The 24,690-nt window shown below is 58.1% G+C and overlaps 10 protein-coding genes across 10 annotated transcripts; 4 read left to right on the plus strand and 6 right to left on the minus strand.

The window, feature by feature from the left end:
* Window positions 1-559: 559 nt before the first annotated feature.
* Window positions 560-1,918, minus strand: LTHEOB_10557 (Alpha beta-hydrolase; the record flags this gene model as incomplete). Its single annotated transcript, XM_035507215.1, has 3 exons — window positions 560-774; window positions 835-1,538; window positions 1,590-1,918. 3 exons carry the CDS (start codon window positions 1,916-1,918, stop codon window positions 560-562), a joined length of 1,248 nt encoding a protein of 415 aa, XP_035367866.1.
* A 1,026-nt stretch (window positions 1,919-2,944) lies between these two features.
* On the minus strand, window positions 2,945-6,235 carry LTHEOB_10558 (uncharacterized protein; the record flags this gene model as incomplete). The annotated part of the gene is made up of 2 exons (XM_035507216.1): window positions 2,945-4,192; window positions 4,244-6,235. The coding sequence occupies 2 exons, from the start codon at window positions 6,233-6,235 to the stop codon at window positions 2,945-2,947; spliced, it is 3,240 nt and encodes a 1,079-aa protein (XP_035367867.1).
* A 385-nt stretch (window positions 6,236-6,620) lies between these two features.
* On the plus strand, window positions 6,621-7,546 carry LTHEOB_10559 (rRNA-processing protein utp23; the record flags this gene model as incomplete). Its single annotated transcript, XM_035507217.1, has 2 exons — window positions 6,621-6,708; window positions 6,768-7,546. The coding sequence occupies 2 exons, from the start codon at window positions 6,621-6,623 to the stop codon at window positions 7,544-7,546; spliced, it is 867 nt and encodes a 288-aa protein (XP_035367868.1).
* A 269-nt stretch (window positions 7,547-7,815) lies between these two features.
* LTHEOB_10560 (Carboxylesterase) lies at window positions 7,816-9,100 on the minus strand (the record flags this gene model as incomplete). The annotated part of the gene is made up of 2 exons (XM_035507219.1): window positions 7,816-7,982; window positions 8,074-9,100. The coding sequence occupies 2 exons, from the start codon at window positions 9,098-9,100 to the stop codon at window positions 7,816-7,818; spliced, it is 1,194 nt and encodes a 397-aa protein (XP_035367869.1).
* A 777-nt stretch (window positions 9,101-9,877) lies between these two features.
* Window positions 9,878-11,512, minus strand: LTHEOB_10561 (Zinc finger c2h2-like protein; the record flags this gene model as incomplete). Its single annotated transcript, XM_035507220.1, has 1 exon — window positions 9,878-11,512. The coding sequence occupies one exon, from the start codon at window positions 11,510-11,512 to the stop codon at window positions 9,878-9,880; it is 1,635 nt and encodes a 544-aa protein (XP_035367870.1).
* Window positions 11,513-12,982: 1,470 nt separating this feature from the next.
* On the minus strand, window positions 12,983-14,072 carry LTHEOB_10562 (uncharacterized protein; the record flags this gene model as incomplete). Its single annotated transcript, XM_035507221.1, has 5 exons — window positions 12,983-13,152; window positions 13,212-13,373; window positions 13,519-13,879; window positions 13,934-13,967; window positions 14,026-14,072. 5 exons carry the CDS (start codon window positions 14,070-14,072, stop codon window positions 12,983-12,985), a joined length of 774 nt encoding a protein of 257 aa, XP_035367871.1.
* Window positions 14,073-14,318: 246 nt separating this feature from the next.
* LTHEOB_10563 (Microsomal signal peptidase) lies at window positions 14,319-15,103 on the plus strand (the record flags this gene model as incomplete). Its single annotated transcript, XM_035507222.1, has 3 exons — window positions 14,319-14,358; window positions 14,419-14,699; window positions 14,759-15,103. The coding sequence occupies 3 exons, from the start codon at window positions 14,319-14,321 to the stop codon at window positions 15,101-15,103; spliced, it is 666 nt and encodes a 221-aa protein (XP_035367872.1).
* Window positions 15,104-15,450: 347 nt separating this feature from the next.
* On the minus strand, window positions 15,451-16,620 carry LTHEOB_10564 (uncharacterized protein; the record flags this gene model as incomplete). The annotated part of the gene is made up of 1 exon (XM_035507223.1): window positions 15,451-16,620. One exon carries the CDS (start codon window positions 16,618-16,620, stop codon window positions 15,451-15,453), a length of 1,170 nt encoding a protein of 389 aa, XP_035367873.1.
* A 1,928-nt stretch (window positions 16,621-18,548) lies between these two features.
* LTHEOB_10565 (Zinc finger C2H2-type protein) lies at window positions 18,549-22,250 on the plus strand (the record flags this gene model as incomplete). The annotated part of the gene is made up of 1 exon (XM_035507224.1): window positions 18,549-22,250. The coding sequence occupies one exon, from the start codon at window positions 18,549-18,551 to the stop codon at window positions 22,248-22,250; it is 3,702 nt and encodes a 1,233-aa protein (XP_035367874.1).
* A 783-nt stretch (window positions 22,251-23,033) lies between these two features.
* LTHEOB_10566 (Zinc finger C2H2-type protein) lies at window positions 23,034-24,204 on the plus strand (the record flags this gene model as incomplete). Its single annotated transcript, XM_035507225.1, has 4 exons — window positions 23,034-23,075; window positions 23,127-23,761; window positions 23,818-24,072; window positions 24,192-24,204. 4 exons carry the CDS (start codon window positions 23,034-23,036, stop codon window positions 24,202-24,204), a joined length of 945 nt encoding a protein of 314 aa, XP_035367875.1.
* Window positions 24,205-24,690: the final 486 nt, after the last annotated feature.

The raw sequence follows: 24,690 nt of genomic DNA on the forward strand, positions 1-24,690 counted from the left end.
AACATCGAGCTGAGGGACGTTGAGTATCTTTGCAAGAGTAATACGCCACAAATACGTATGTCGTCTCCTGGCCGAAGACTACGAAGACAGACGGGTCCGCGCTGGTACTGAAGGATCCCACGACAGGTGATGCCAAAAGAAATACCTACAATGGCAGCTTGGAGGCCACAGGTTACAGTGGTATCTCTCGGGGAGTTGTTATAATTTAAGGATACTTGATTCCTCCATATGAAAGACCTTGAACGACAAATACACTACAAGATCAGGGGGAAACCAGCCTATACAGTTGCTTGCATCTTTCGCAAGATTTGTTTGATCGAATCTTTATTCGAAGAGAAACAAGCAGCTGGGATTCGCTACCAGGCCTGGCAAAGTTACACGGCGACTTTTCAGAAGTGTATACACCATATGTAGATGACACAAGTTCTTCAAACCGATTGGGCGCGATCAATATGGGGGCATATATCCAAATATATTATTATGCGTGATTACTATTATAGGTACGTACGCTTCATGTCTCATTCCAAAGTCATTGCTGACGCATAAGACATATGCTTACTTAGAAGCCGTGATCACGCAGCCAATCGGAAATGACATGGTAGCCGGCAGTCGCGTTGTAATGCGTTGTCAGACCATGCCCAGTGTTCGGCTGGATGTAGGCTAAGAAGTCCTCTGACGCGACGTTGGGGAAGGACCGCTGGACCTGGGCGGGGATGGACGGGGCGGCGCCGCCCGTCTCTAGGCAGTCTCCTCCGCAGAAGGGAAGATCGGCGTCTGCACGTGGCTGTGTCAGCACTCATTCGATGGGGAAGGAAAAGAAAAGGCAACACGTACCACCCGTGAAGACGAGCACTGGGCCATCAAAGTTATTCTGGGCCGGGGCGCTTGCGAGGGTCAGGAGCTCGCCTACGGCCACTGGCTGCTTGGTTCTCTCGGCAAGGGCCAGAATGTCGACGTCGAAGAAGGGCGGCAGCAAGAATTGGTACTGATTGGCGCCCGAGTTCGCAGGAGTGATGTATCCGTCGGGCAGGTCTTGCGGTGCCGGCAGGGCGGTCAAATCGATGGGCGATACCCAGTCGTACAGCGGGCTGGATTCAAACAGGAAGTCCTCGACCGTGGCGGCAAGGCTGGGGGAGCCGAAGCGCAGGGGCGCGTTGATGGAAGCCTGCTGGAAATTGCCGCCGGCGAGGAAGAAGGCGTTGAAGCTTGAGTTGAGGGCGAAGCCGGTCAGGACGAGACCATTGGTAAGACTGGGGTAGCGGGCGGCCAAGATGTACGACTGGATGCTGCCGTACGAATGGCCGACGTGCACGACGCTGTCGTAGGTTGTGTTGACGTTCGGGAAGCTGCCGTTTCGCACCTGCTCGGTCAGGGCGCGCAGGGCGGCAACCTCAATGTTGGTCTGGATTTCGTTGAGCGGGTCGCCATGCTGCGACTGGCCAATGCCCAGTCGGTCGTAGCTGAGGGTGGCGAAGCCAGCATCTAGCGCGGCATTGACGTAAGAGTAATTGAAGTCGTGGAAAGAAAGGTCCCAGTAGCTGAGCAACGGTCAGTGTGGGCGGCCCTGACATCCAAGGGTATGTACATACGTCTTGTCAAAGCCAATGCCGTGGGTCAGGATCTGCAAAGTTGGCTTGTCCGAGGTGGTCTGGTCGTCCCAGCAGTACTGCGTGCTGAGATTGTAGGTCCCTCTGATGGTGTTGTATCCGGTCAGGGCCTCGTCAGTGAAGTTGTGCCCTTGACGGGTCATGTTCTGGATGAACCACGTGACGTCGATGTTGCTGTGAGGGATCGTGTTGGTGTCGAAGACGGCATTGCGGGACTCGATGTCGACCGGAACCGTCTGGTTGAGGCACTGCTTTGCGGCCGAGGCCACCGAGATGAGGGCCAGGCCCGTTGCAGCAGCTTTGCCGACCATGTTGGTGAAGTGACGGTGGAGTAGAGCGTCGACTGCAGCACGACCCGGGGCTTCTTATACACGAGCGGGATCTTTTCATTGAGCAAGCGCCCGAGCTCCAATTGAACGTTTTCTGCATTTGCTCCGTAACCTGTGGTGCGATTGACATGCTGAGTCAGTAGTGATGTAGGCCGGCGATCTCTTTGGCAGTTGACAGCTGCGTCTCGCCGTCATCATTGCGCAGCACGGCAAGCACATCTACCTCCGGTAACAGACGCTTCTCTGGCCCATGGACCCGGGAAGAAGATGACGAAGCTGCTTGGTAAGAGGCAAGTCGACCTTCGGCCAAGGCTGGCGGGAGCCGGAGGAGCCGGACCAGAGCGTATGGACGGGGAGAGCCGAGTTGGATTTGGAATTGGGCGGTGAGCAAGGGGCAGGTTCTGGCTGTACTGAAGGCAGTTGAGGATTGTGGGGAAGGAAAGCCGTTGGCCGTGCGCGCGCCGGCGTCGAGGGCGGGAGGCCAACGGCGCCACGCCGTGTCGTCATCACCCGGCCTGGCGTCAACCTAAACCTTAGGTGCACACGAGGCCGTCGACTGCTCGACGAGGCTCTGTGCGAGGCCGGCGTCGACTTCGACGGCCGGCCCAATGCCGGCGGTTGCGGAGATTGACTCGAGCCAACGTGCTGATCAGGGAGTATTTGAGATAGATTTTCGTGCTTGGACGTCGGGCTGCCTCCTCGGCGTGAGCATGCGTGCTCTTGTCAGCTTACACCCCCCCTGCAGAAAAACCCAAGCTTGATTACAACTACTCTACTTTGTAAACAATTCCTCGTCGCCATTATGACACCAGCCCGCACCCCTGGACTTTACAGTGAATGAATGCTCGGCTTTTCAATGTGCAGAACCCATCCAACGAACCAACGCCTATCACAATATGCCGATGCCCGTCGTCTACCTGTCTCTGTCCTGAGATTCGGGACCAAGGGAAAGGGGGTCCCGGAAATGTATCGAAAAATCAAACGCCGCACATGCCCCGAGGAATCCCCTTATTCAAACGTCATCTTCATCTCTTTCTCCTTTCCCCATTCCGCCTCGTCGTCATCCGCCCATGCATTGTGCTCAAAGCTCGCCAAGTTGACCGGCAGAGTGCTCGACGTGCGCAGAGGCGGCCTCTCGACGCTGGGCGAACTCCACGTCGACCCTGTGTGCACCGCCCCGTGACTCGATGCCGGAGGAGTCTCGTACGAAGTGTCGAAAGTCATCGAGATGTCGCCCTCCCACCGGTCGGGGTTCGCGTCGTACTCGGAGCCGTCGTAAAGATGGGCCGTCTTGCTGCCTTGGTTGTGGTCGATTGTCGAGTCATTGAAACTCTGTGTCTGCCGGAGCTTTGAGCGTGGGCTCTCCAGCGTCATGGGTGGGAGTGTGCTCTCAAGCTGCTTTACCTCGATCCCCTGCGCCGCGATCTCCGCTGCCTCTTGCTTGATGGCCTCCACGTCGAACAGCACGTTCTTGTTCTTGTCGTCGTCTCCTGCCCTCATCTTCTCGTCGTACATCTCCCACTCCTTCTTCTCCGCCTGCTTCTTCTTGAAGAAATTCCACCCGCTCTTTCTCTGCGGCTTCTGCTCCATCTCTTTGCGCGCTTCTTCGATCTCGTTGATCAGCTCACGCTGCCTTGCCTCGTGGTTGTCCGGATCCGGATCCTCGATCTCCGCAAACTCGTCGCTTTCCACCGCCCACCCCATCTCACGCAGCAGACGAGGGATCGCTGCACGATACGCCATGTGCCCGTTGACCATCTCCGTGACGTCGAAGTTTTCAATGCCGGGGCAGTCAACTGGGGCAAGCCCCGCAACTTTCATGACGCCTCCGCTGGTTGCGCGGAAGAGGTATCCGAGGATCCAGTCGTTTGTCGCGTAGCCGTTGACGAATCGACCCGCAACAACCGATCTGGCCTTGAGATATTCGTCCTTTTTCGCCACCATGGGCGAACCGAACAGGAAAACATTCTGAACCAAGCCATACGCTCCTCTCTTTGAAAGCTCTTGTAAGCACGAAAAGATGACGCGGGATCCCAATGAGAACCCGACGAGCGTAGCAGGCCGCACGCCCAGGTTCCGGTCAATGAGCGAATCAGCAAGGATCAAGCCGGCCAGCTCGGCTCGTGCCAGTGACACATTCCATGGGTTGTCGATGAGGTACGACAGTTTGGTAAGTACGATGGGAAGTTGCAGCGCACCCATGAGCGCGACGAGGATGGTGCTGCCAAGAACTTGCTGCAGACCTTGAGTGAGGGCCTAATAGCTGTGAGTTTCCGACTCTGTGGTTGTGAAAAGGGGGGCCCTTACCTCTGTTGCTAGGATATTGATGGTTTGACCCATGCTCTGCAACATTTCCGGCTCCCAAAAAACCGAGTAAATGTCTCCCATCACGGGATCCACCGTACTGAATGGCAAGCGAACATCGTCAACCTTGCCATTCATCCATCCAGACACCGTGATGACCATGTTCACCCTCTTATTGTTGTGCAGAGGCCGGTACTCGAACGTCTTGACTGCCCCTGTTCGCCGGTTCGAAGCTCGCACACCGACAGTGCTTCCCGTGACCACACCGGTAGTAGTGATGATGGCTGCGCCACCGGCACCTGCGAGGAAGCTGCTGGTGCCAGCAACACCAATGGTTGTGAATCCAGCCGCAAGACCCGCGCCGATGACTGGGGCGAGGAGACCTGCCGACAGGCCGATGACCAGTCCTCCTCCAACCGTAGCCAGACCCATCATCACCAGTCGTCTATTCCTTTGCATTTTGGCACGGCTTTCCAAGTGCCCTTCGTCGCTCCAATTTTGGTCGTTTGCTGCCTCTTGCATCTCGAGAGCGTCGGTGACGCGTTTCTCGAAACGACAAATGTCAAGATCGGGTACCTCCAAGTATTTTCCCACCTTCTCCAATACCTCCCGTGAGCGCGCATCATAGACAGAATCAGCAATCAGTACGAGGAACAGATCGCACAGAACAGTCCATCGCAGATCAATGTCAATATTCTTGGTTGTGGGGAGCTGAGAGGGGGTGCGGACTTCTGGCATATCTTCCCCACCATGGTCCTCATAGGGCGGAGGCGCTGACGAGCCTGGAGTGTCTGGGACCGGAGTAGATGGGGCACTTGAGGTTGAGCTAGGCCGCGGAGATGACACGGAGGGCCGGCTCGATGCGGTCTCCTCGGCCACGGGATTCTTCACCCGTGCATTCTGCATGAGTGCCGGGGTAAGGTCGCTAGGCTGGACCCCATGCTCTCCCAGTTGTTCGATCATAATCTGCTCCGCCGACTCGATCTCCATGTGACTATACAACCGAACCATCATCTTCTGGCTCCACATCTTCATAGCCTCGGAGGACATGTCAACCTGCTTCTTACTTGCTTTCGTCCTCTCCAGCTTCTCGAGTTCCTTGACCATTTCCAGCATGGACAATCTGACGACTCCGACGTATGCAATTCTCTGACCCTCGGTAAGCAGGTCCTTGGTAGCCTGCATCTGCGACAGCGGATCCCGCGCTTCTTCGTCGTCATCCTGGACGTTCGTGCTTTTCCCTCCCTTGAACAGATATGCCGTGTTGTCGTCCATGCTCGTGGCCGATTGCGCATCCTCGTCAATTTGGACCCTGGTGTATCCTCTTCCGGCGCCACCCAGGGCGCCGTACTCCACCTCTTCATCACTGAAGTCGTCTTTCTCGCGTGCGATCAGCTTGTTATCGTCGTTATACATGTCATACGAAGCGTAAGCGGGCATGTCCTGCCATTCGCCGTCCCAGTCGTCATCTTTCTTCTCTTTTTTTGGGGCTAGCTGCTGATACGACCATTCTGACACGGCGCCCGGCTCCGCATACCTATGATCAGATGCAGACGCCTCGGCGAGGACGTCGGGTGTGGCCTCGGCGCGCTTGTCGTCGCTCTGCGCCGTTGCAAGCTCGCCTGACGGGGCCGATTTCGTGTCGACCTTCACGGCCACATCGTCGTCGTGAGCATTGCCCTGCGGCGTCGGCGAAGCCGAGGCAGAAGCCGGCGCCGCGGGCGCTGTTGCTCCCCATGCATTTCCCGAGGCAGTTTCCTGGTGCTGCGCCTCTTCCACGGATCTGCGGAGGTTCTCCTCGCTGTCCTCCGAGATCAGGCGCCGCAAGGGCTTCTTGCGTATGGGCAGACCAAACTCGTCGAGCTCGACGCTCAGACCGACAGGGTCCTGCTTCGGCGGCGCTTGGGCGGACTGGGGAGCTACCGGCGCTGGGGGCTCGTTTGCGGCGGCGGCGGCGGCGGGAGGAGGAACAACAGGAGCGGCGTCCGAGGACATGATTGTCCTCGTCGGGAAGCGGGGGAAAAGATCGGCGGGACGGGCGGAGGGAGGAGATGGAGGACTGCGAGCCGGGTCTCAAGGGCTACGAGGGAGCGGGAGTCGGCATTGAAGGTGGTGGTGTTGGGGAGCGGATTGTGTTCGCAGAGACAAGAGAGGGCCTGGTCATCCCGGGCTGTCTGCTGCCCCATCCGCTGGGCGCTGCCCCTGCCCTTTGAGACATTGCGTAGGCAGGCAAGCACCGGACCGGCGACGGCGGTGCGCACGGGCCAAAGCTTATCTTTTTGGGTCCGGCTGGTTTTGCGCTGCGACGCTGCACGCAACAAGCGCGTGCCCCAGATTTTTTTCCTTCTGTGAACGTTCACTCCTAGACGCAACCGTCACCATGCGCGGCAAGCGGGCGAAGCAATACCGCAAGTTGATGCACCAATATGCCCTCACGTTCGGCTTCCGCGAACCATACCAAGTCCTGGGTGCGTCGATTCCACCACCATCCGCTTGCCTGCGCGTCCGACTAACCTTACTGTCACAGTCGACTCCGAGATCGTCCTGGACTCGACGCGCATGAAGATGGACCTTGCCGGCTACCTCGAGCGCACCCTTCAAGGCAAGGTCAAGCCGATGATCACGCAGTGCTCGATGCGCCACCTATACGCCTCTAAAGATCAGGACGCCATTGGGAAAGCCCAGGCCTTCGAGCGCCGCCGCTGCAATCACCACACCCTCGACGAGCCTCTCTCCACCCTCGACTGTGTCAAGTCCGTGCTTGATCCGAAAGACTCCAAGACCAACAAGCACCGCTATGTTGTTGCCAGCCAGGAGCAGCGCCTGCGTGCCTACCTGCGCAAGATTCCCGGCGTGCCCCTGATCTACATCAACAGGAGTGTCATGATCATGGAGCCCATGGCCGGCGCCACCGAGGACGTGCGCGACAGGACGGAGACGGAGAAGTTCAGAGCCGGCCTAAAGACGCGGTCCACTGCAACGGTTGCCGTATCCAAGAGGAAACGGGATGACGACGACGAGGGGAGCGATGGTGACCAAGATACGGAGATGAAGGATGCGCCCGCACAACCTGAGCCAAAGAAAAAGAAGAGGAAAGGACCCAAGGCCCCCAATCCATTGAGCGTCAAGAAACCTAAGAAGAGACCGGAGCAACAAGGCTCGGCCAAGGCCCTTGCATCTGATAACGCTGCCGGTGAAGGGACAGTATCCGAGGAGCAAACCAAGCGGAAAAGGAAACGGAAGAACAAGGCCAAGGCGGACGAGGACGCACTGGACCGAGCAAAGCAAGTCGCGCAAGAGGCATGATGATGTTCTATTTGGTCGGCAGTTGCTCTGCCTGTCTATTCGTTTCTTCATTGCCGGTTGACCAAGACCATCCCTCCATCGTTTCATGATTCCCAGTTTCCGTTTAGCCATTCAGCATTGCCCGGCGTTTTTGGTAACGGGCACGGTGCTCGAAAAGGAAGAGAAAAGTCCAAAAAAGGGTATTTAGTGTAGAACCAAGGACCAAAAATAATACCAAAGTGCTTCCGCACGTTCAAATCACGTAGGCCCTTCAGTCAAAAGTGTGTTCATCAAACCTTCTTTCCTTGCGCCAAGAGATCCGAGACCTTTGGTGGCAGCACGAGAGCGCTCCTGTCGTTGCGCTTCAGAAACTCGATGACGGTCTGCGCGCATTGATCTGGTACGTCTTCTTGGACGAAATGGCCGGCCATTGGGTAGACCTGAAGCTGAAATTTGCCTGCCGCTCTGAGATTAGCAAGCAGCATGTGTGAGGGGCTGTCGTAGTCATGTTCTAAGAAAGGACGCGGTCCAATGATGAATAAGCTGACCTTGCATTTGCCCAATCATGAGCTCCTTGTCCAAGCGATCCGTGCCCGCGAGGAGCAGCAGCTTCGCACCCCTTGCTGTGAGGAACTTGCTGCTCATGCCCTCGAACCAGTTCGTCCAGTAGGCTTCGGTCTGAGCCAAGTCCGTCTTCCACACCCACTTCCCGGACTCCAGTCGCCGGAGCAAGCTGGGCACAGACGCACGTGCGCTTTCTGGATTGCGTAGCGTGCGGCTGCGGATGTGCCATTCGATGGCGGCTTCTGGAGAAGGGAAGATGGATGGCCGCGTCGACAAATACGTATGCATGTGCTTGAGGGCGTCCATGGCTGAGCCCTCAACCACGTCCAGCACCGCGTAGCCCATCACGTTTACGCCCAAAACACCGCTCTTTGCCGCCTCAACGACGACGGCGCCACCCAGGCTGTGCCCGACCAGCAGCAACTGCGGCATCTGTGCCCAGCCCAACTTGGCCGCCGTGAGATGAATCATCCGCGCCAGGTCGGCACTCAGGTTAGTGACGGTCATGGCGCCGTCGATGCCGCCGTCCCCGTCAAGTACGATGGAGCCGTGCTCGCGCGCCTCGACGGCCAGCACGCCAACCTCGGGCATCAGCCGCCGCACTTCGAGTGCGAAGAGCGCCCACGTAAGCGCCGACGAGCCTGCTCCGTGATGCAGTACGAGAAGCGGCGTTTTGGGCGTGGCTGGCGGCGTCACGTAGACGTGATACTGCGCGTGCTCGCCGGTGACCTCATTGCGATGCTCCAGGAACAGTTCCTGCGCGAAGTACCGCGTCCAGTCGACGTTAGCGGCCGAGGCCGCGGTCGGGGCGGAGGTGACGCCTGGCTGCTTTTGCATCGACGACGGCACGACGGTGCCGGTGGATGAGACGGATGATGCGGAGGACGAGTCATCTTCAACCAACTGTTGTTGGCCGGACTCTTCTTCGAGGATGTCGGCGATCTTCTTGCTGTTGCTGGGTACTTTGCTGCCCAGCTTCGTTTTTCCGACGGTTTTTGCCAGGTCACTCATGCTGGCGGTGTCTCGGTATCGCGGCTTTGGTGCGATAGTTGAAGCATTGGAATGTGCGATGGATTGGTATTGATGCTCGATGTGAGGTGACGGCATGATCAAGCATCCATATCGATAGGTGCACGAGCCATATGGTGGCACGACCGCATGCCGCCCGTTAGTAGTGGTTGCCGCTGTTTCCCTCCGTTTGCCGACAAGATGATGCGGCGAATACATCTTCGTTATAAAAGAGGATCGCTAGTTTCTAAGCGTCTATACATTGGAATGACTTCGTAGGATAGCCTCTGGCTCAACATGCTTTCCTGGCGTATAGCGCAGATCGACTTGCTTACAGGACAGCCTGATGTTCAAACCACACATTTGAATACCGGGTTCCCTCTTGTCCGGGTGAAATGTTACTGCACTTTAATCAGTCCAACAAACAGGCAAGAACAACACAGGCAATCACTTGGACAGGTGGCATGAGCAAGAAACATTCATGTTTGCCGAGAGCGATATACAACCCATCTCGATGCTGCACAAACCGGTTTGAATTACAGAAGTGGTATCCGTCATTAATCATGAAAGCGAGACTACAATGTCGTTTCTTTTTGTTGTGTTCAATCCAAAGCCCAGCCGAAAGAAAAGCAATGATTGTAGCGAAGGGGGTATCAGGTCGTTGTGTGCCAGTTCCAGTCCAATCCAGTTGTAACTATCCCACCCGGCCCCAAAACGGAATAAAGCAACCAGGCCGTTGGATCATGAACCAAATGAAGGAAAGCGAAATGAAATACACCACTACTCATCTTCAGACGACTCATCGCTGTCATCCTCGTCGATTCTCCCGATGAGGTTCCCGTTGTGGCTGACTTTCTTCGTCGCGCCACTTCCCAGTTGCCAGGCGCCCCTCGCATTCAACTCGATGAGGCCTTCTTCGCACAGCCACTTCTCGAGCACACGATCCTCATGCCATCGCTCGACGCCATATATTTTCGCATCGCCGCCCTTCCGGTCTTTCTCGAAGTGGCGACCGACGTGTTCCATGCGCTCGTCCCAGCTGCCCGGGCCCTCGAAAGACCGGTTGCAGAAGAGACATGAACTGCGAGGCGGAGGGTCGCGCAGCTTCAGATAGCACTGCTTCTGGAAGTCGGCCATGTTATCCTCCGTAATGGGAGCATCCTTTGGGGGAGGGCTGGAGCAGGAGCCGCTCTTGTTGCCGGAAGCTGCGTTGCTGGGTGCCATGTGCATGCGGCGCAGATGCTGTGCGAACAGGTCTTTGCGGTTGAAGTCGTTGTAAGACGTAGTGGCGCCGCCGTCGAGTGTGCTTGGGCATAGCTGGCAGCGCCAGAAGCCGAGGCGGATGTGCTGCGTGCTGACGTGCCGCTTCCATTCGTTCTTGGATGCAAATGTGGAAGAGCACGAATACCCTGCGAAGGGACAGGGAAAGGGGCGGTTCACTGAGTTGCCGTCCTTAGAAGAGGAGTTGGACTTGGAGGAGTTGGATTTCGAGTACTTCGCGATGCGACCGCGCCCGCTGCTGGCGCTGTGAGAGGTTTTGCTCGAGTTGCTGCTGCGACGGGCTGTGCTTTGGGAGCTGATGCTGGAACGAGACGTCCGGCGGCGACGCTGCTTATTGCGAGGCTTCCAGTCGGAGTCGGCTTCATCTTCGCTCTTGACGACAGGCTTGACTGACTCAGCGTCACGGACGCGGATGACGTCCTCATCGTTTAGATGGGCACAATGATGTTCATCGGTTGCCATTTTGCCGTTGAACAGGATGGTCTCCTGTTCACAGGCAAATCCCATCTTCATGTCATGGCAATCCTCATAGTCGAGGGCCGGCTCGGTCTCTTCGCAGGGAGAGGGGTATGGTTGGATGTCTGAGAGAGTGCAGGAGCCGCCGGCACCAAGCGTCGCTTCCTCCATCGAGTATACAGGATACGCTTTGTAGTCGCTGTAGGTTGTGTCCTGGGAAACGTACGGCGGGCTGCTTCCGCGCTCGGGGGAGCCGAAGCTGTTGATACTCAGATCGTCTTTGTGCGAGATGTTGTAGCTGCTGCTTGAGGATACGGACCAGCTAGACCGGTAGTTATCGGGAGACTTCTGCCTCTCGGGGAACGGCCAGGGCGCCTGGGGGTCGAAGCAAGGCTCAAGATCAAAATGCCGATGCTCACGGTCGGCGCTACTGTCGAGGTGCTGAAAGACATTTGTCTCGAAGAGGGGGCGTTCAGGCCCGCTCAAGTAACGTTGCATGGAGTGTCCTGGCGCTGTGTCCAAGGCCACCTCGGAGCCAAAAAGGGTTGCTCTCTGATTGGGACGTGCACCAATCCAGGGAACATCCCGATCTGGCCACCGGTATCCATCCTGGAGATGGCCTGCCGCATTGAACTGGATCTCAGGAAGGTCGCTGAATGCTGAGTAAGGGTGGTCCATTGTGCATGTAAATGCAGAGGGAATCTGCACGGTAGCAAAGGCAGAGTGCAGCAGACGTATAATAGTGGCTCAGGAACCAAAGGACATCAAGCCAATCTGCGAAGGAGCAATAAGAAAAGAGGTTTTGGTCAAAGCGGTTCGGCAGGAGCGTACCGTTAGTGCTTAGCTTAGGGAGCCTTGAGCACACTCGGCGATACTTATACAGCGTGAGTGCGGTGTTGGTTACTCAATACGGCGGAAGGGAGGGCGAGGCGGAGCAAGATAGACCTCTGGGAAAGTGATGGGTCTGAAGCTAAGAATGGATGGGCTGTCAAGCGTGTGCTCCGCCCTGAAAGTTGTGTATGTGTATCAATGTCCTGCATGGCAACGACTCCCTGGATCGCGCTCTTATGGCGGAGGCCCCACGGTACGTCTCGCAGAGCCGCATCGACGCACCCTCCCCCAGTTGCACGAGCGCCAGCATCGGCTGGCAGTGTGCCGCAAGGAGCAAGCCATCGACACGCGACCCCTGCATGCTGACCGGTCTGTGTGCTGCGCTCAACATGGTTTGGGGATAAGCCATTGTGGCAGAGTCCCGCTGTCCCACCACAACGGACTGCAGATCCCGACATGGGCTACTGATCGGGCGCAGGTGCGTGAAGACTCTGGAAAAGAGGGCGAACGGGGCGGGTAAGAATTGGGGAACCAGCGCCGCGCCTGCGTCTCTGGGCTGATCCGTGCCGCTGATGGCTGACCAGCGCACTGCTGGAGCGCCTCGCGCGCGAGAGGCCGGCGGAGCTGTGCGGCTGAGCCTGCTGCAAAGGACGCGCGCGGGACTGCGGGTGCGCCCATTCGTGCCTTGGGAGGGGTTGGGGCCAGAAGGACGCAAGAGGGCGTGTCGGCGACGAACGAGATGTTCCAACCCCCACGGGTTCGCTGCACGCCGGTCGTCGCAATCTCGCGCGCAAAAGCAAGCACGGTCGAATCCGGGCGTCCCGCAGGCGGGGGGCAGGCGCGACGGCTGCTGGAGAGGTCGAGCGGAGACGAGGCAAACAGAGCCGCCAGCAGGCAGCAAGCTGGGCGGGTTGTGCACCACCGCCCTGGGGTGAAATGTCTTGGGCGGCTGATGCCTGGAGCAGCCCTCGGCTGTTGGCCCCCATGCTCTTATCCATTGGACGACGCTGCACCAGCACATGCACTGAGCGCCCAGTGGGGCGATGCACATTTTTCTATTATCCATACCGACGGCTAGCTATCGTTAGACAAAGGAGGCTCTGCTGGCGCTCCGGCTCGAGTGTGCCTTGTCTGCCCCAGGCCGGCTGGCCTTCGATCATCCCGCATGCTGCCCTCGACCCGGAGCTTGGCATGCATGCGCGCGCGGGAACCACCGGTCAGCCAAGGCACTGTGCGCTGCATGCTGTTTGCTGCTCCGCCCCGTCGCATTTGCGTGGCTGACCTGCAGCAGGCCAATGGCGACGGTTGCTGTGATCTTCAGGTCAACTTCGCCAGCAGCCGCTCCTCGACGCCCTCGAGGATCCAATAGTGGTCCACCACCTCGAGGTTCTCCGCCTCGTTTTGAAACAGCTTGTCCGGGTCCTGGTCTGGGCCCATCATCCCCGCAGGGTTCATCTGCGCCATCTGCTGCGTCACTTGGCTTGCAGCTGCGGGAGTTTGCTGTTAGCTTCCGGGCAACCAGGACCCTGCGGGTGCCATGACGTACCGTTGTTGCTGCCCAGAATGAAGTTGTAGACGGGCTGCAGTCCAAAGAGTGTCAGGAAGTACCACGACAAGCTCGACACCCATTGCACGTCAAGGTCGCGTGTACCCACGCCCGATTGGAGCATCGACTTGAACTGCGGCGTCAACGGGAAGGGCAGCTTCACTGTCACCAGGTCAGCCGAGAACATCGCCCCGTCGCGTCTGGGGCCATTTTGTATCATGTTGCAACGGCGGCCATTCGCCCTGGCAGCCCCCAATTCCTGGTGTATACCTGCCACTGTGCAACTGCTTTACCGGGAACCACTTACAGATGACGAATCCTGAGAAGAAAGCATTGATCCATCCCATGATCAGTGTCTGCGGAACCATCATGGCCACGTTGCCCTTCATTGCGCCCATCATGCCCTCCATTGCTGCGGGGTCGCTCATTGGGTTGGGTCTAGGCTTTCCTCTGGCTTCAGGATCGGCAAGGAAGGCACCGTCCTTGAAGGCAGATACGAGGTAACTCTTCCGGCTCTGGAACGACGACGGGGACAGGACATTGCTGTTGGAACGCAAGTTGACGCCGCGCATGAGTGAGCGGTGCTCGCGCAGTTTCGGAAGAGTCTGCTTTTTGGGGGTTGTTTGCAGCAGCACCATCGCATAGTGTCGGAGGACGCCTGTGAGGACCTGGAGAGGTCAGGAATGCGTGTGCATGTTCGCGGTCCACGGAGAAAGGCGTACCATGACCACCGTGATGGGCAACAAGATCCACCAACTGCATCGACTGTTAGCTTCTTCCAAGCCATGGTCTCGGTCAACGCTTGCGAGCATACAATAGGGAGGTATCCCGATGGATTGTCTGCACCAGCGGCTGCGCCATGATGCCGAACGTTGGGCCGATCGTGTTGTAGAGCTCGAGGTTGGTCTGCGATGGAGGAAGGCGGCGCCGTGAAGTGGATCATTGGAAGGCGCGGGCGCGGCTCCGGCAGGGATCCGCGGCCGGAAGCTCCGTGAGAACACCTTGTGCTTCAACCGTCAACAGACCGTTCCATGCAATCTCGCGCACCAGAGCTCTGCACCGGGTCCGCTCACTGCTCGAGCCAATTATTCTTCAAACATCGCAACCATGCCTGAACAGCAGAAAATCGCAGTTTATTCCATCCCCGGTATGACGCGTGCCCGCTAGAATCTACTATCCAACGCGAACGCTGACGCTGCGCATACAGACCTCAAGAACACTACCGATGATGCGCTGCCCAACTATTTAAACTCACTCAAGTTCCGCCAGTCTCATGGGCTGACGGACGTACGCCTCGCTCTCGGCTACACGGCCGTCATCATCGCCGGCGCTCTCTTCTACTTTGACTTCAAGTTCGGCTGGGACGCTACAAAGGCATACACTGGGCCCGCTGTGGTGGCATACTTTGTCCTGAACAGTGCTTTCATGTACTGGATGTACTTTGTGGAGAAGGGCATGGTGTACTCGGGTGAGAAGGATGGCGTGAAGGTATGCAACCCACAAAGTCCAGACGGATGCAATTGGGCAACTCTACTGACAATCCACAGCTGGAGATTGCTTCGCGAGTCGAGAAAAGCATTCCGATCTACCACCTGACCGTCCGCTTCGTCTCGGGGGACAAGAAGAACGCCAAGAAGACCCTGTGGCAGGAAATCCACATCAGCGCTCCTTTCACCCGCTGGTTCACGTCCGACGGTTACTTCGCCACCAAGCCTTTCCAGCAGTTCATCGCGTCTGAGATTCCGATCGTCGGGCATGCGGATCCGAACAACGTGGTCGAGGAGATTGGGCGCGGTTCCGGCTCCACCAACGAGATCCGTGTGGACGGCAATGTCCAGGATGTGCTGAGCCAGCTGAAGGCCGCTGGCGCCAAAGCGAGGAGGAGGGGCTGAGGAAGGATCTCGAGGAACGTGGAGGCGTTACGAGTTGTGGGACCTGGGTATCGATTGCTTGCATTGCTTTTTCTTCTATCTGATTCTTGGGCACGGCACGTATGAGCCCGGATGCATGCACGTCCGTTGCGGAGAGCCCGCCAAAATCAAGCACAAGCTGAATGTCAAGAGCCGTCGTATGGCGCATTGCTACCCAAGACCAGGTTGGTATCTACATACAGAGCGACATGCTCGTCACAGCTATGAGCAAAAAAGATTCGAAGAAAACAAGTAACCCCCGCGCCAAGACCATGCGCCTATGCTGCAGTGTGAATACATTTATGCCGTAATAGTCATCCAGTGTAGTTTCACTCGTCAAGCTCCATCATGCTGAGCATCTCCAATTCTGTCCTGACGACGCGTTCGAATTCTTCACGCTGGATTCCGGCCGATCGGGCCAATCTGTACAAGCTTTTAATATCGGTGCTGATATGCTGTTTGATGGCAACTTCAGCTTGGGAAGAAACTTCCGCCGCCTGCTCCATCCGCTCAATCGAGCCCGATAGCGAGGAAGCGGCCGATTCGGGGCGTGGGTGGTTGATCTCGTTGGTTGTGTTTTGTTGCGCCGGCGGCAGCGACGAATCGTACCCTCCCGGACCGAGGTTAGTCGACTCCAAGGGTTCGACCTGAGGCTGGCGTTCAGTAACCAGCGAGTTTCCATTGAGTGTGGACTCGATAGACTCGTCAACCTCTTCGTCCGGGTCGTGCGCATCCAACGCGGGCTGCACTTCCATGGCGTAGCGAGCGAAATACTCGAGCTCCGACGCTGACGGCATCTGCACGCTCGAGCTAGGTGCAGGGGAGCGCTTGGCAGGTGTTCTAGCAGGGGTTCTTCCTGGAGTCCTATCGTAAGAGTTCCAATAGTCGTCGTCGTCGTCGTCCTGCTCTTCTTGGTTGCCGTGCTGCTGCTGATAAGGCACGCTGCGGGCGTTGGGACTGAGCGTGTCTTGGCGGAGAGCATCCCGAATGTACGCAACCTTAGAGCCCTCGTTGGCTTCATCCATGCTGTCAAACCACTCGGTGCCATCGTCGATGTCCTCGAGAGCACGAAGTTCGGTGAGCCGCCACCCCGGGCCGCCGCTGGACTCGTCCGTCATGCACCAGAGGTATATCGGCACAAGTTTAAACTCCTCCAGCTCCAGTCTGGCCTCGAGGGTCTCCTCATCCCTCCGCCTGTATCGGACACCTTTCACGTCCTCAAACTCGATTTCGCCCGAGGATGGATGCGGCTCGATCTCGAGGTTTTCAACAACCTTCGGGAGGTTGCTGGCCCGTTCTTTGTCCCACGAGAGGAGGGGCAGCCATGACTCGTTCGGGCCGTTTGTGATGGAGAGAAGTTGAACACGCTGGCGCAGAATCGGCGAGAGAATGGGAAGCAGAGCTGGCGGGGGGCGGGGGGACGCGAAGGCGGTCGGTAGGCATGCAAGGAGCGGAGGAAGCAGAGTTCGAGGCTCCGGAGGCGGGATGAACTGGACCATTATCGTGGCTGAAGTTGTCGGTGGAGGTAGCGTGAGAAACGGCGGAGGATTTGAGGAGGGCGGGAGCTAGCAGATTGTCCTCGTGAAACAGTAGTAGGTGGGACGTAGCAGTCACATGCAGATCGACAGCTGTACGATTCTGCAGTTTCTGCTGAAGGACGGAGAATTGTATGAGGGCGAAGAGAGTGGCGGGGTGCGAAGAAGAATAAAAGCCCCGGGCTAACGCTCGAGCCGGTGGGCAACGGGCAAAAGTCACAGGTGTTTGGTACCATCTCGAACCCCTCTGGATCCTTTCGCCCGCGCTGGGCCAGGCATGCAGCGGCCCATAATGACGCTTGCCGTCGATTTGCCGGACGCGTCCGAGACATCCCTGCGCGCCCCAATCGTGAAGTGCCGCCCCAGGGTCCGTCCCACTGCGGAGACGAATCGCACGCGGGGGTTTGCTAGCCAGAGACGAGTCTCTGGCGTCATGGTGGCCGTACTATCTATGTTCTACAGATGTGACGTGCAGCAGATGAAGCTGTCAAGCATTGTGCAAGCTTCTGAGCAGTATCGCACGAAACCCCCCAGTCATGCCAATGGGCGCGTATCTCGCGCCGCGTCCCGCTCGTGGAGCTATCCCCTGCATTGCTCCACTTGTCGCGCATGCACCTACTCCACACGAACGAGCGCGATGCTCGAGCGTAGCTCCGTGTGCCACCTCTTGTCCAGCAGTTGGGGAGAGCCGCCCGTCTTTGGGGGAAGATTGAGCAGCGCTAGAAAGAAAAGGTTTGCATCGGGTTGCTCAACAAAAGCGGCGAGCGGAGCATTGCGGGCCGTGTCATTCGCGCAACAGGCGGGCGGCACCAGCTAGGAAAAGCCTCGGCGGAGGGGATGCATCTTCTCTCTGCGTGAGTGCCTGAGGCAGACTGCCGGCACCCGGCGCGGCTGGAATGCTTGGCTAGTCAGGAGAACCTCAGGCATTCATCAATAGCTGAGTCGACGACGAGTGTTGCTGCAACATCAAGCGCGGCGGATTGAACGCCGAACGGGCGTTGCTTCAACTCGTCGCGTCGGGTTGCCCAACGGCATTCCATGGTGTTGCTGACACGGTCGCAGGGAGGCTGGGCCCGCTGCACTGCCCTGGAATAATATCCTAGAGGCAATCTCGTCGTGCAGTGATGGGTGATGCTGTCGAGGATCGCCAGACCGGCTGCGGTTGCCGGCTCCACCGGCCGGCGGCAGTTGGAGAGCCTCATTAGGCAGGGCAGAGCGGATCTTGCTGCGCTAGGCGTGGCTTTGAATTCTGAGCGGTTTCATCATTTCGCGTCCGCAGCGCTGTGCGGTGGCTGAGCCGGCTTTTCTGCACTTTGACGTTGGCCGCCCTGCGCAAAGTCTGCCTTGGAGGGTCGGGCCACGCTTGTCTGAGCTTTGCGCTGGTGCTTGTCGCTAAGCTCGAGGGCAATGGCGCCTGATGGATCCGCAGGCAGGCTCCCGCAGCGCGATGTCTTGGCTCTCGCTCCAGCTGCTCGACGCCGCCTCGGGTCAGCCTCGCGTGGCCGCTGCGCCCGTGCTGTGACACTGGTTAACTGGAAGCTCACTGCCCATGTCACCCTCAGACATGCCGTCTGCTGGCGCGCACCGCTTCAGCTTTCTAGAAAAGCAGCTGCCATCCTTGCCCAGCGCGCCTGTGCCTGACTGAGCCGCGGCTTCCCACCACTTCGCCAATCGCCTGCCCTACGACAAGCGCCCGCAAGCACGCCTCCGACTGTCGCTCCGACATCTGAACTCCGCCGACCGCAGTCGCGCGTCTTGGATCCTGCCCCGCCGCCGCACCCACAGATCGACGCGCGCACCTCTGCTGCCGGCGGCTAGATGCTAAATCTGTCATATCCCTGGTGGGCCCAGTGATCTCCGACAACAAGAATGCGCACACCCACGCCGACATCATGAACGACTTTTACTCGGCCTCTGCTTCTGCCGAGGCCTACCGCAACCCGCTCTACCGCCCCAGTCACTCGCGCAGCAGAAGCTCCCATAGTCGCACCTCGCAGCACTCGCCCGTCGAAGACATGTCCATGCCCTATCATGACAGCTCGATGCGCCTGCAACCCCTCGACTTTTCACAACCAAAGCCAAACAACCCGTACCAGGATACGCAGATGGCACAGCCCTCCTTCAACCCTTCTGCTAACAACCTGTCTCCTTCCATTTCGTCCTATCATGAGCATACCACGCCTGAGACCCTTCTTTCAGATCCCGTCTACACCGACATCAGCCAGTATACGACCCCGGGCTTCGACGACGAGCTTCTCGAGGCCCAGGTGAACATGGAGTTTCTTTCCGTTGGTGCCATGAACACCTTCAACGCCAGCTTTCCCGACAGCTCCGTGGCCTCCCGGAATTCGTCCGGGCCCAGCAGCGTCAATGCTTCCAACAACAACCTCCTGGCTCCTACTTTCTCCGCAAGTTACGGGGGGGCTACACATCTGGTGTCGCCGAGTCTAACGACCCACTCAAGCCCAGGCTCTAGCAACGAATGTTTGGCAAATCCATCACTTGTTTCAGCACCAGCCCTCAATGGTAACGCCGCTCCAAGGTCGCTGACGCCTGGTATGGACGACCACTCGCACGGCATGCCGATACCACAGCAGCAACAAAGCCCGGCGCTAACGCCAAGTCCAGGTGGCGGCTACCTTGACGTCCCTCAGGACCGCTCGACAAACTTCCCAAGCCCTGTTGTCCGAATCGAGAACTTTAGCAGAGACGAATCACCAGCTCGCACCGACCTCGACCGTAGTCTCGGTAACAAGCGATCCGGCAACCATCTGTCCCCGCATGACTTGGTAGAGTCAGATGATGACGAGTCTGGGCAGTCGTTCGTGCGGGAGGTTCCGATCCGGACGGTGCAGGTCCCGGCACCGTTACGTGACGAGGATGGCTCATGGATCCGCAATTCCAGCTCTGGACAGGCTGGACTACACCCCGATGTGCGGAAGGACATCCAGGATCAATATGTTCCTACCCTGAAGGAACAGGAAGACCAGCGTCTGATGGAAGAGAGAAACCACGATGTCGCCGAATGGCTCACCAAGAGTGAAGTAGGGAGCGAAGCCGGCGGGCCCGAGAGCCGACCGCGCCGCAAGAAGCAATCAGCAGCCGGACGCCGGAGGGCACGTAGCACAAACGATATTTTATCTCGCTCAAAGGAAGGGTTGGGTGTCCAGTTTCCTCCATTCAATATTCCCGGACCAGGCCTGCCTCTCAACGTCGAATCGGAAGATGAAGATCTTGGAGCTTCCGAAGAAGATGACACCAGTGACGGCCCAGATTCCCCACCGGCTCAAGTTGACATCGAGCATGATGGGGATCAAGGCTCCTATTTCCCGCAGATGCCGCCCACCATGGAAGACGAAAACCTCCCGCCGCATATCCGCCCATGGCGTGATGCTCCACGTCGTTCGGAGCCGTCTGAGATGAAATACCAACCAGAAACGTCCAACGCCGCCATGATGAAGTTCCATCAGCGTGCTAGAGACCTGGAGACTGCCTCGCTGGCAGTGACCGTTGGCTCGCAGCGTCGCAGAAGCGAATCAGAGATCGGCAGTGTACGTCAAGCTGCCGGGATTTCGAAGGCCATCACGACGACCACCGAGGCGGGCAAGCCTAAAGAAAAGACACGTTCAAGGAAAGGGAGCCTATTGGATAATCTAAAACGTCATCCCAGCAATATCCTCAAACGCAAGGGCAGCCATCCAAGCCATCCTTCGCAACAGGGGGCAGCTGCCCCTTCACCACCAGCGCTGTCGCTCGAGACCTCGGTCAACGTCCCACCCGAGCGCACAAGCAGCTGGGGCCGGTCAAAGTCCCCAAAGCCCGACAGCAGCCCCACCGCCCTCTTTAAAGATCACGGAAGCCTCGCACCGTTTACATATGCGAAGAATCGCATACGCAGAAGTAGGAGCCGGAGTGATATCGGCAGTAAAACGCCAGGTCTGTCGGAGCTCATGCGCACACATGGTGGTCCACCGACATTGTCCTTGGTGACACCAGCGAACACTTCCGATGCTCAGAACCCTGGCTTTCGTGGTGCAGAGGGAAGTGGTGATGAGGACGATGGCGATTTTGACGAAGTTGGCGGAGTCACTATGGACCTCAAGGTCAGGTCAGACCCCATCATACCTACGATTGAAGGATTCCGTTCACACGCACGCCTGCTCAACCCACGGGTTGATGAATACATGGTCGAACGGATAGCCCAAGAGCAGCACCGGCGGTACAAGAAGTTGCTCGATCTTAAGGTCAAACACCTTAAAGCGGTCAAAGAGAAGAGCTGTGGGTCGAAGGGCTTCTGTGCCGATCTAGGAGGCCATCCCAAGATCCTTCCTCCGCCTGTGAATAAGAAGGATGGCGAAGCTCCCTTTGCTGGCTTCCAGATCGTCGTCTCCTCCGAAGACGAGATCGATGCGTCCGAGGAAGGCACCATCATACCGAAGCCTCTCCCCCCCGGTTTCCCCATTCCGCCTGTCAGGCGCATGCCAGCCGAGTTCGAATGTCCGCTCTGTTTCAAGGTTAAGAAATTCTTCAAGCCCTCAGATTGGACCAAACATGTGTACGAAGATCTCCAGCCGTTCACGTGCACGTTTCCGAACTGCGGCGAGCCCATGTCGTTCAAGCGGAAAGCTGATTGGGTTCGACATGAGGACGAAAGGCACCGTCAGCTCAAGAGATGGATTTGCGAACGGCAGGGCTGCGGGCATGTGTGCTACCGCAAGGACAACTTTGTGCAGCACCTTGTACGTGAACACAAGGTACCAGAACCAAAGGCCAGGGTCGGGCGGGCGGCAAATGCACCAAGCAGTGTGCAAATCGACGTGGGCGCCTGGAAGACAGGGGGGGATGTCTTCGGAGGTGCCGGCGACATGTCAGACAAGATTTGGGCTTTGGTCGAGGCGTGCCGGCAGGACACGCCCAAGCAACCGAGCCAGGAGCCGTGCCGCTTCTGCGGCAACATCTGTCCGACGTGGAAGAAACTGACGGTGCATTTGGCAAAGCACCTGGAGCAGATCAGCCTGCCGATCCTGCCGTTGGTGGAGAACAAGCAACTTTCGGCGGACAGCGTCATCAGCCCCGTGGAGAGGCGTCGGCCAAGGGCGGCTTCGTCTGCGGCTGAGAACGGGAAGCAGGAGAGCAGTGCCAACTCGAGTTACTCGAGCTACAACCAGGACGGGCCGCCGGCGAACGTCATGCACACATATCCGCCGCCGCAGTTCCAGCATTACGGACCTCAGGCTCCGGCAGCAGTGCCGTTCGGGGGCGACGTCGCATCGAGCTTCACGGTGCGGTCATACCCGCTGCCGGCGACGGCTCACGGCATGCGGCTCAACCCCAACCAGTACGGCTACCCGCCGTCGATCACGCCAATCACGGACATCGCAGCGGCCGGGCAGGTGTTCCATTCGCCGGTCGAGGCCGGGCCGTTCGGCAGCGAGCTGCCGACGAACCTCTATGCTTACAACGGGCCGATGGGGTCGGACTTCGCAACAATGGCGGGACAGGTGCAGGGCGAGCAGGTGAATGGCGGGCAGTACCAGCAGCTACCTTCTTCATACCCTAGGCAACGGCAGGGCTTTCCAGATTACGAATATTGATTTAGTTTTTTCTTGGGTTGCTTTCTTTTCTCGGGCGGGGGATGGGGGGTGTTCTGTTTGGCTGGCTTCTACGATATCCCCAGGGCTCACGACGTGGCGAACCCTTTCTAACGGCCGGGCGATACACAGCGGATAGGAATCTAGTTTTTTCTCTGGCAGGAATGGCATTCCTCGTCGTGAGGCGGGCCCGGATGCGGCAAGTCAGCTCGCATTCCGGCCCCCACGCGCGGCCCCCAACGAGTGCGGCGGCTTCTTCGAAGCTTCGCTGCAGGTACGCCGGGCGAGGGCAGCAGCGCAAAGGGCGCGAGGGCTCTGGAGAGCTGGTGGTGCCGGCCGGGCCAGCAGGTATGGGAGCGCTGCGACAAGTGGGCGGGCTGCGGCAGGCAGCAGGCAGCAAGCGTCTCTGCCTGCGCCCGTCACCCGCTGGCCCCGGCAGCATCAGCATGCATGCGTGTGTCTCCTTCCCGGCTGAGATCTGCCTTTGCTTTTTTTCTTCTGCTGCGCGCTGCAGCCCATCTCGCACAGCCTCCCACGTCCGCGCCCTTTCGTCACACCGGCCTCCCGCCCAACCCACGCCAGCCCTCTGCATGCTTCCCTGAGCCCGCGAGGCCAGGCGGTGAAGGCGGCGGAAAGTACTAATGCGCCCAGCGGCTCGCAACCACTGCTCCCCGCACAATCCACCAAGGCTCGCGACCATTTCTTTCATGGCTCTCGCGCCGGCCGCCCTGCTCCGCGGCGCAGCCCTGTTCTAGCAGCACGTTAGCGCTAGCTTGGTAACTCGCCATGTCGCAAAACAGGTATCCGCCCTACACGACCTACGACGCCGTATGTAGCCTTGCCCACGCTCGCTGCGCCCGTGCATTGACGCCTTTGCAGTACTTCAATGCTCCGCCTCGGGCGTTTGAGAAGCAGATGGAGCCAGGCATGCAGGCAATCCTAGACTCCAGGCACCCGATGCCGAGGCCTTTCGACACCTTCACCTATCCCGGCTACGAAGGCTCGTTCCAGACCACCTCGCCGGCAATTGACCAAGGCCTCCAGGCCCTGCTGAGCGCCAACAAGCCCCACGCATCCGCTCGCGACACGTATTCCAACCCCATCGCCAGCTTCTACCACGATGCCGACGGCCCATGGAACAGCGTCCGCGCCACCAGCCAGGCCCGGGGCTCCACTGCCAACCCCACGCTGACTGTGCCCAACCTGGACTACAACAGCTATAGGGATGCGCCAGCATCCGAGATATCAGACTCGGGGTACGCCTCTCAAGCCGCTGCCTCACAATCCATCGTGAACACAAACACAGAGCCAACCGACTACAACAGAGAGTGTGGCGATCTCCCCGTGCAGGTGAACAGCTTTTCATTCACGCCCACTACCCACAGCTCCCCTGCCTATGGCTCCCCGTCCTTCCAGACCCGCAACCCCGACAGGACAGGCATAAGGTCGCAATCCCAGAACACTCTGACATGCACCCGCTGTGGTGAAGTTGCAAAGTGTCGATCCGACTTCAAGTGTGTACAGCCCCCATGCGCAGTTGGTTCCATCTCCGCTTACCCTCATGACGCAGGAAGCACCAACTCAAGCACACCAAACCATGGGTCTGCGATGTGCCCGACTGCACTCGCAAGGAGGGCTTCACTACTGTCAATGATCTCCAAAGGCACCAAAAGAGCGTGCACAGGATGGGCGGCATGACCAAATCCTTCCGCTGCGTTGCCGATCGGTGCAAGAACAAGGACAAATTATGGCCACGGCTGGATAATTTCAAACAGCACGTCCAAAGAATGCACAAGACCGACAATATGGACGATTTGATTCAACGGTATGCATTCGAACATATTTGTTCTGCGGCGCTAATCGGAAACAGTTCGCAGTGCTCTGACCCAAACCCACCCCGCACCAGATCTGTGTCACCAATTGATAACGCTCTGACCGAAATAGACTCAAGGTCTAGCAGTCCGGATTTGACCCATCACAAAGACTCTCCGTATCTTGCAATAAGCCCCGATCGGGATGAAGCCGAATCCAGTCGTCTTGCCCCGGATGTGAAGTCCTACCCAAGACCGCACCAGGGGAAACTCCAGCAGTACCAAGGTAACCATGAGCAACCTCTTCATATGCCGGATGACCAGAAGCCTGCCCTGAGCCCACGGCCGGATGCGCCCAGGCTGAAGCAATCAGCCGCTGCAGCAACAACACGCCAGACAGACGCCAAGAACAATCCAAAGTCTGGACGATCCAAGAATCAATCGCTCAAACGTACATCCGCCACTGAGGCTGAGCAACCACGGCTATACGGTCAGCTCGCCAACGTCATTGCGTCAAAAATCGCCAATGGCGCCTCAGACGAATCGTTGAAAAAGCGTGTTCTGAAAGCTCTGCTGGAAGTGGATCCGAACGAACACATTATTGCGGCCACCAGCCACCGAAAGAGCTCGGC

This window comes from Lasiodiplodia theobromae, assembly GCF_012971845.1.
Source record: "Lasiodiplodia theobromae strain AM2As chromosome Unknown scaffold_39, whole genome shotgun sequence".
Taxonomy (NCBI): Eukaryota; Fungi; Ascomycota; class Dothideomycetes; order Botryosphaeriales; family Botryosphaeriaceae; genus Lasiodiplodia; species Lasiodiplodia theobromae.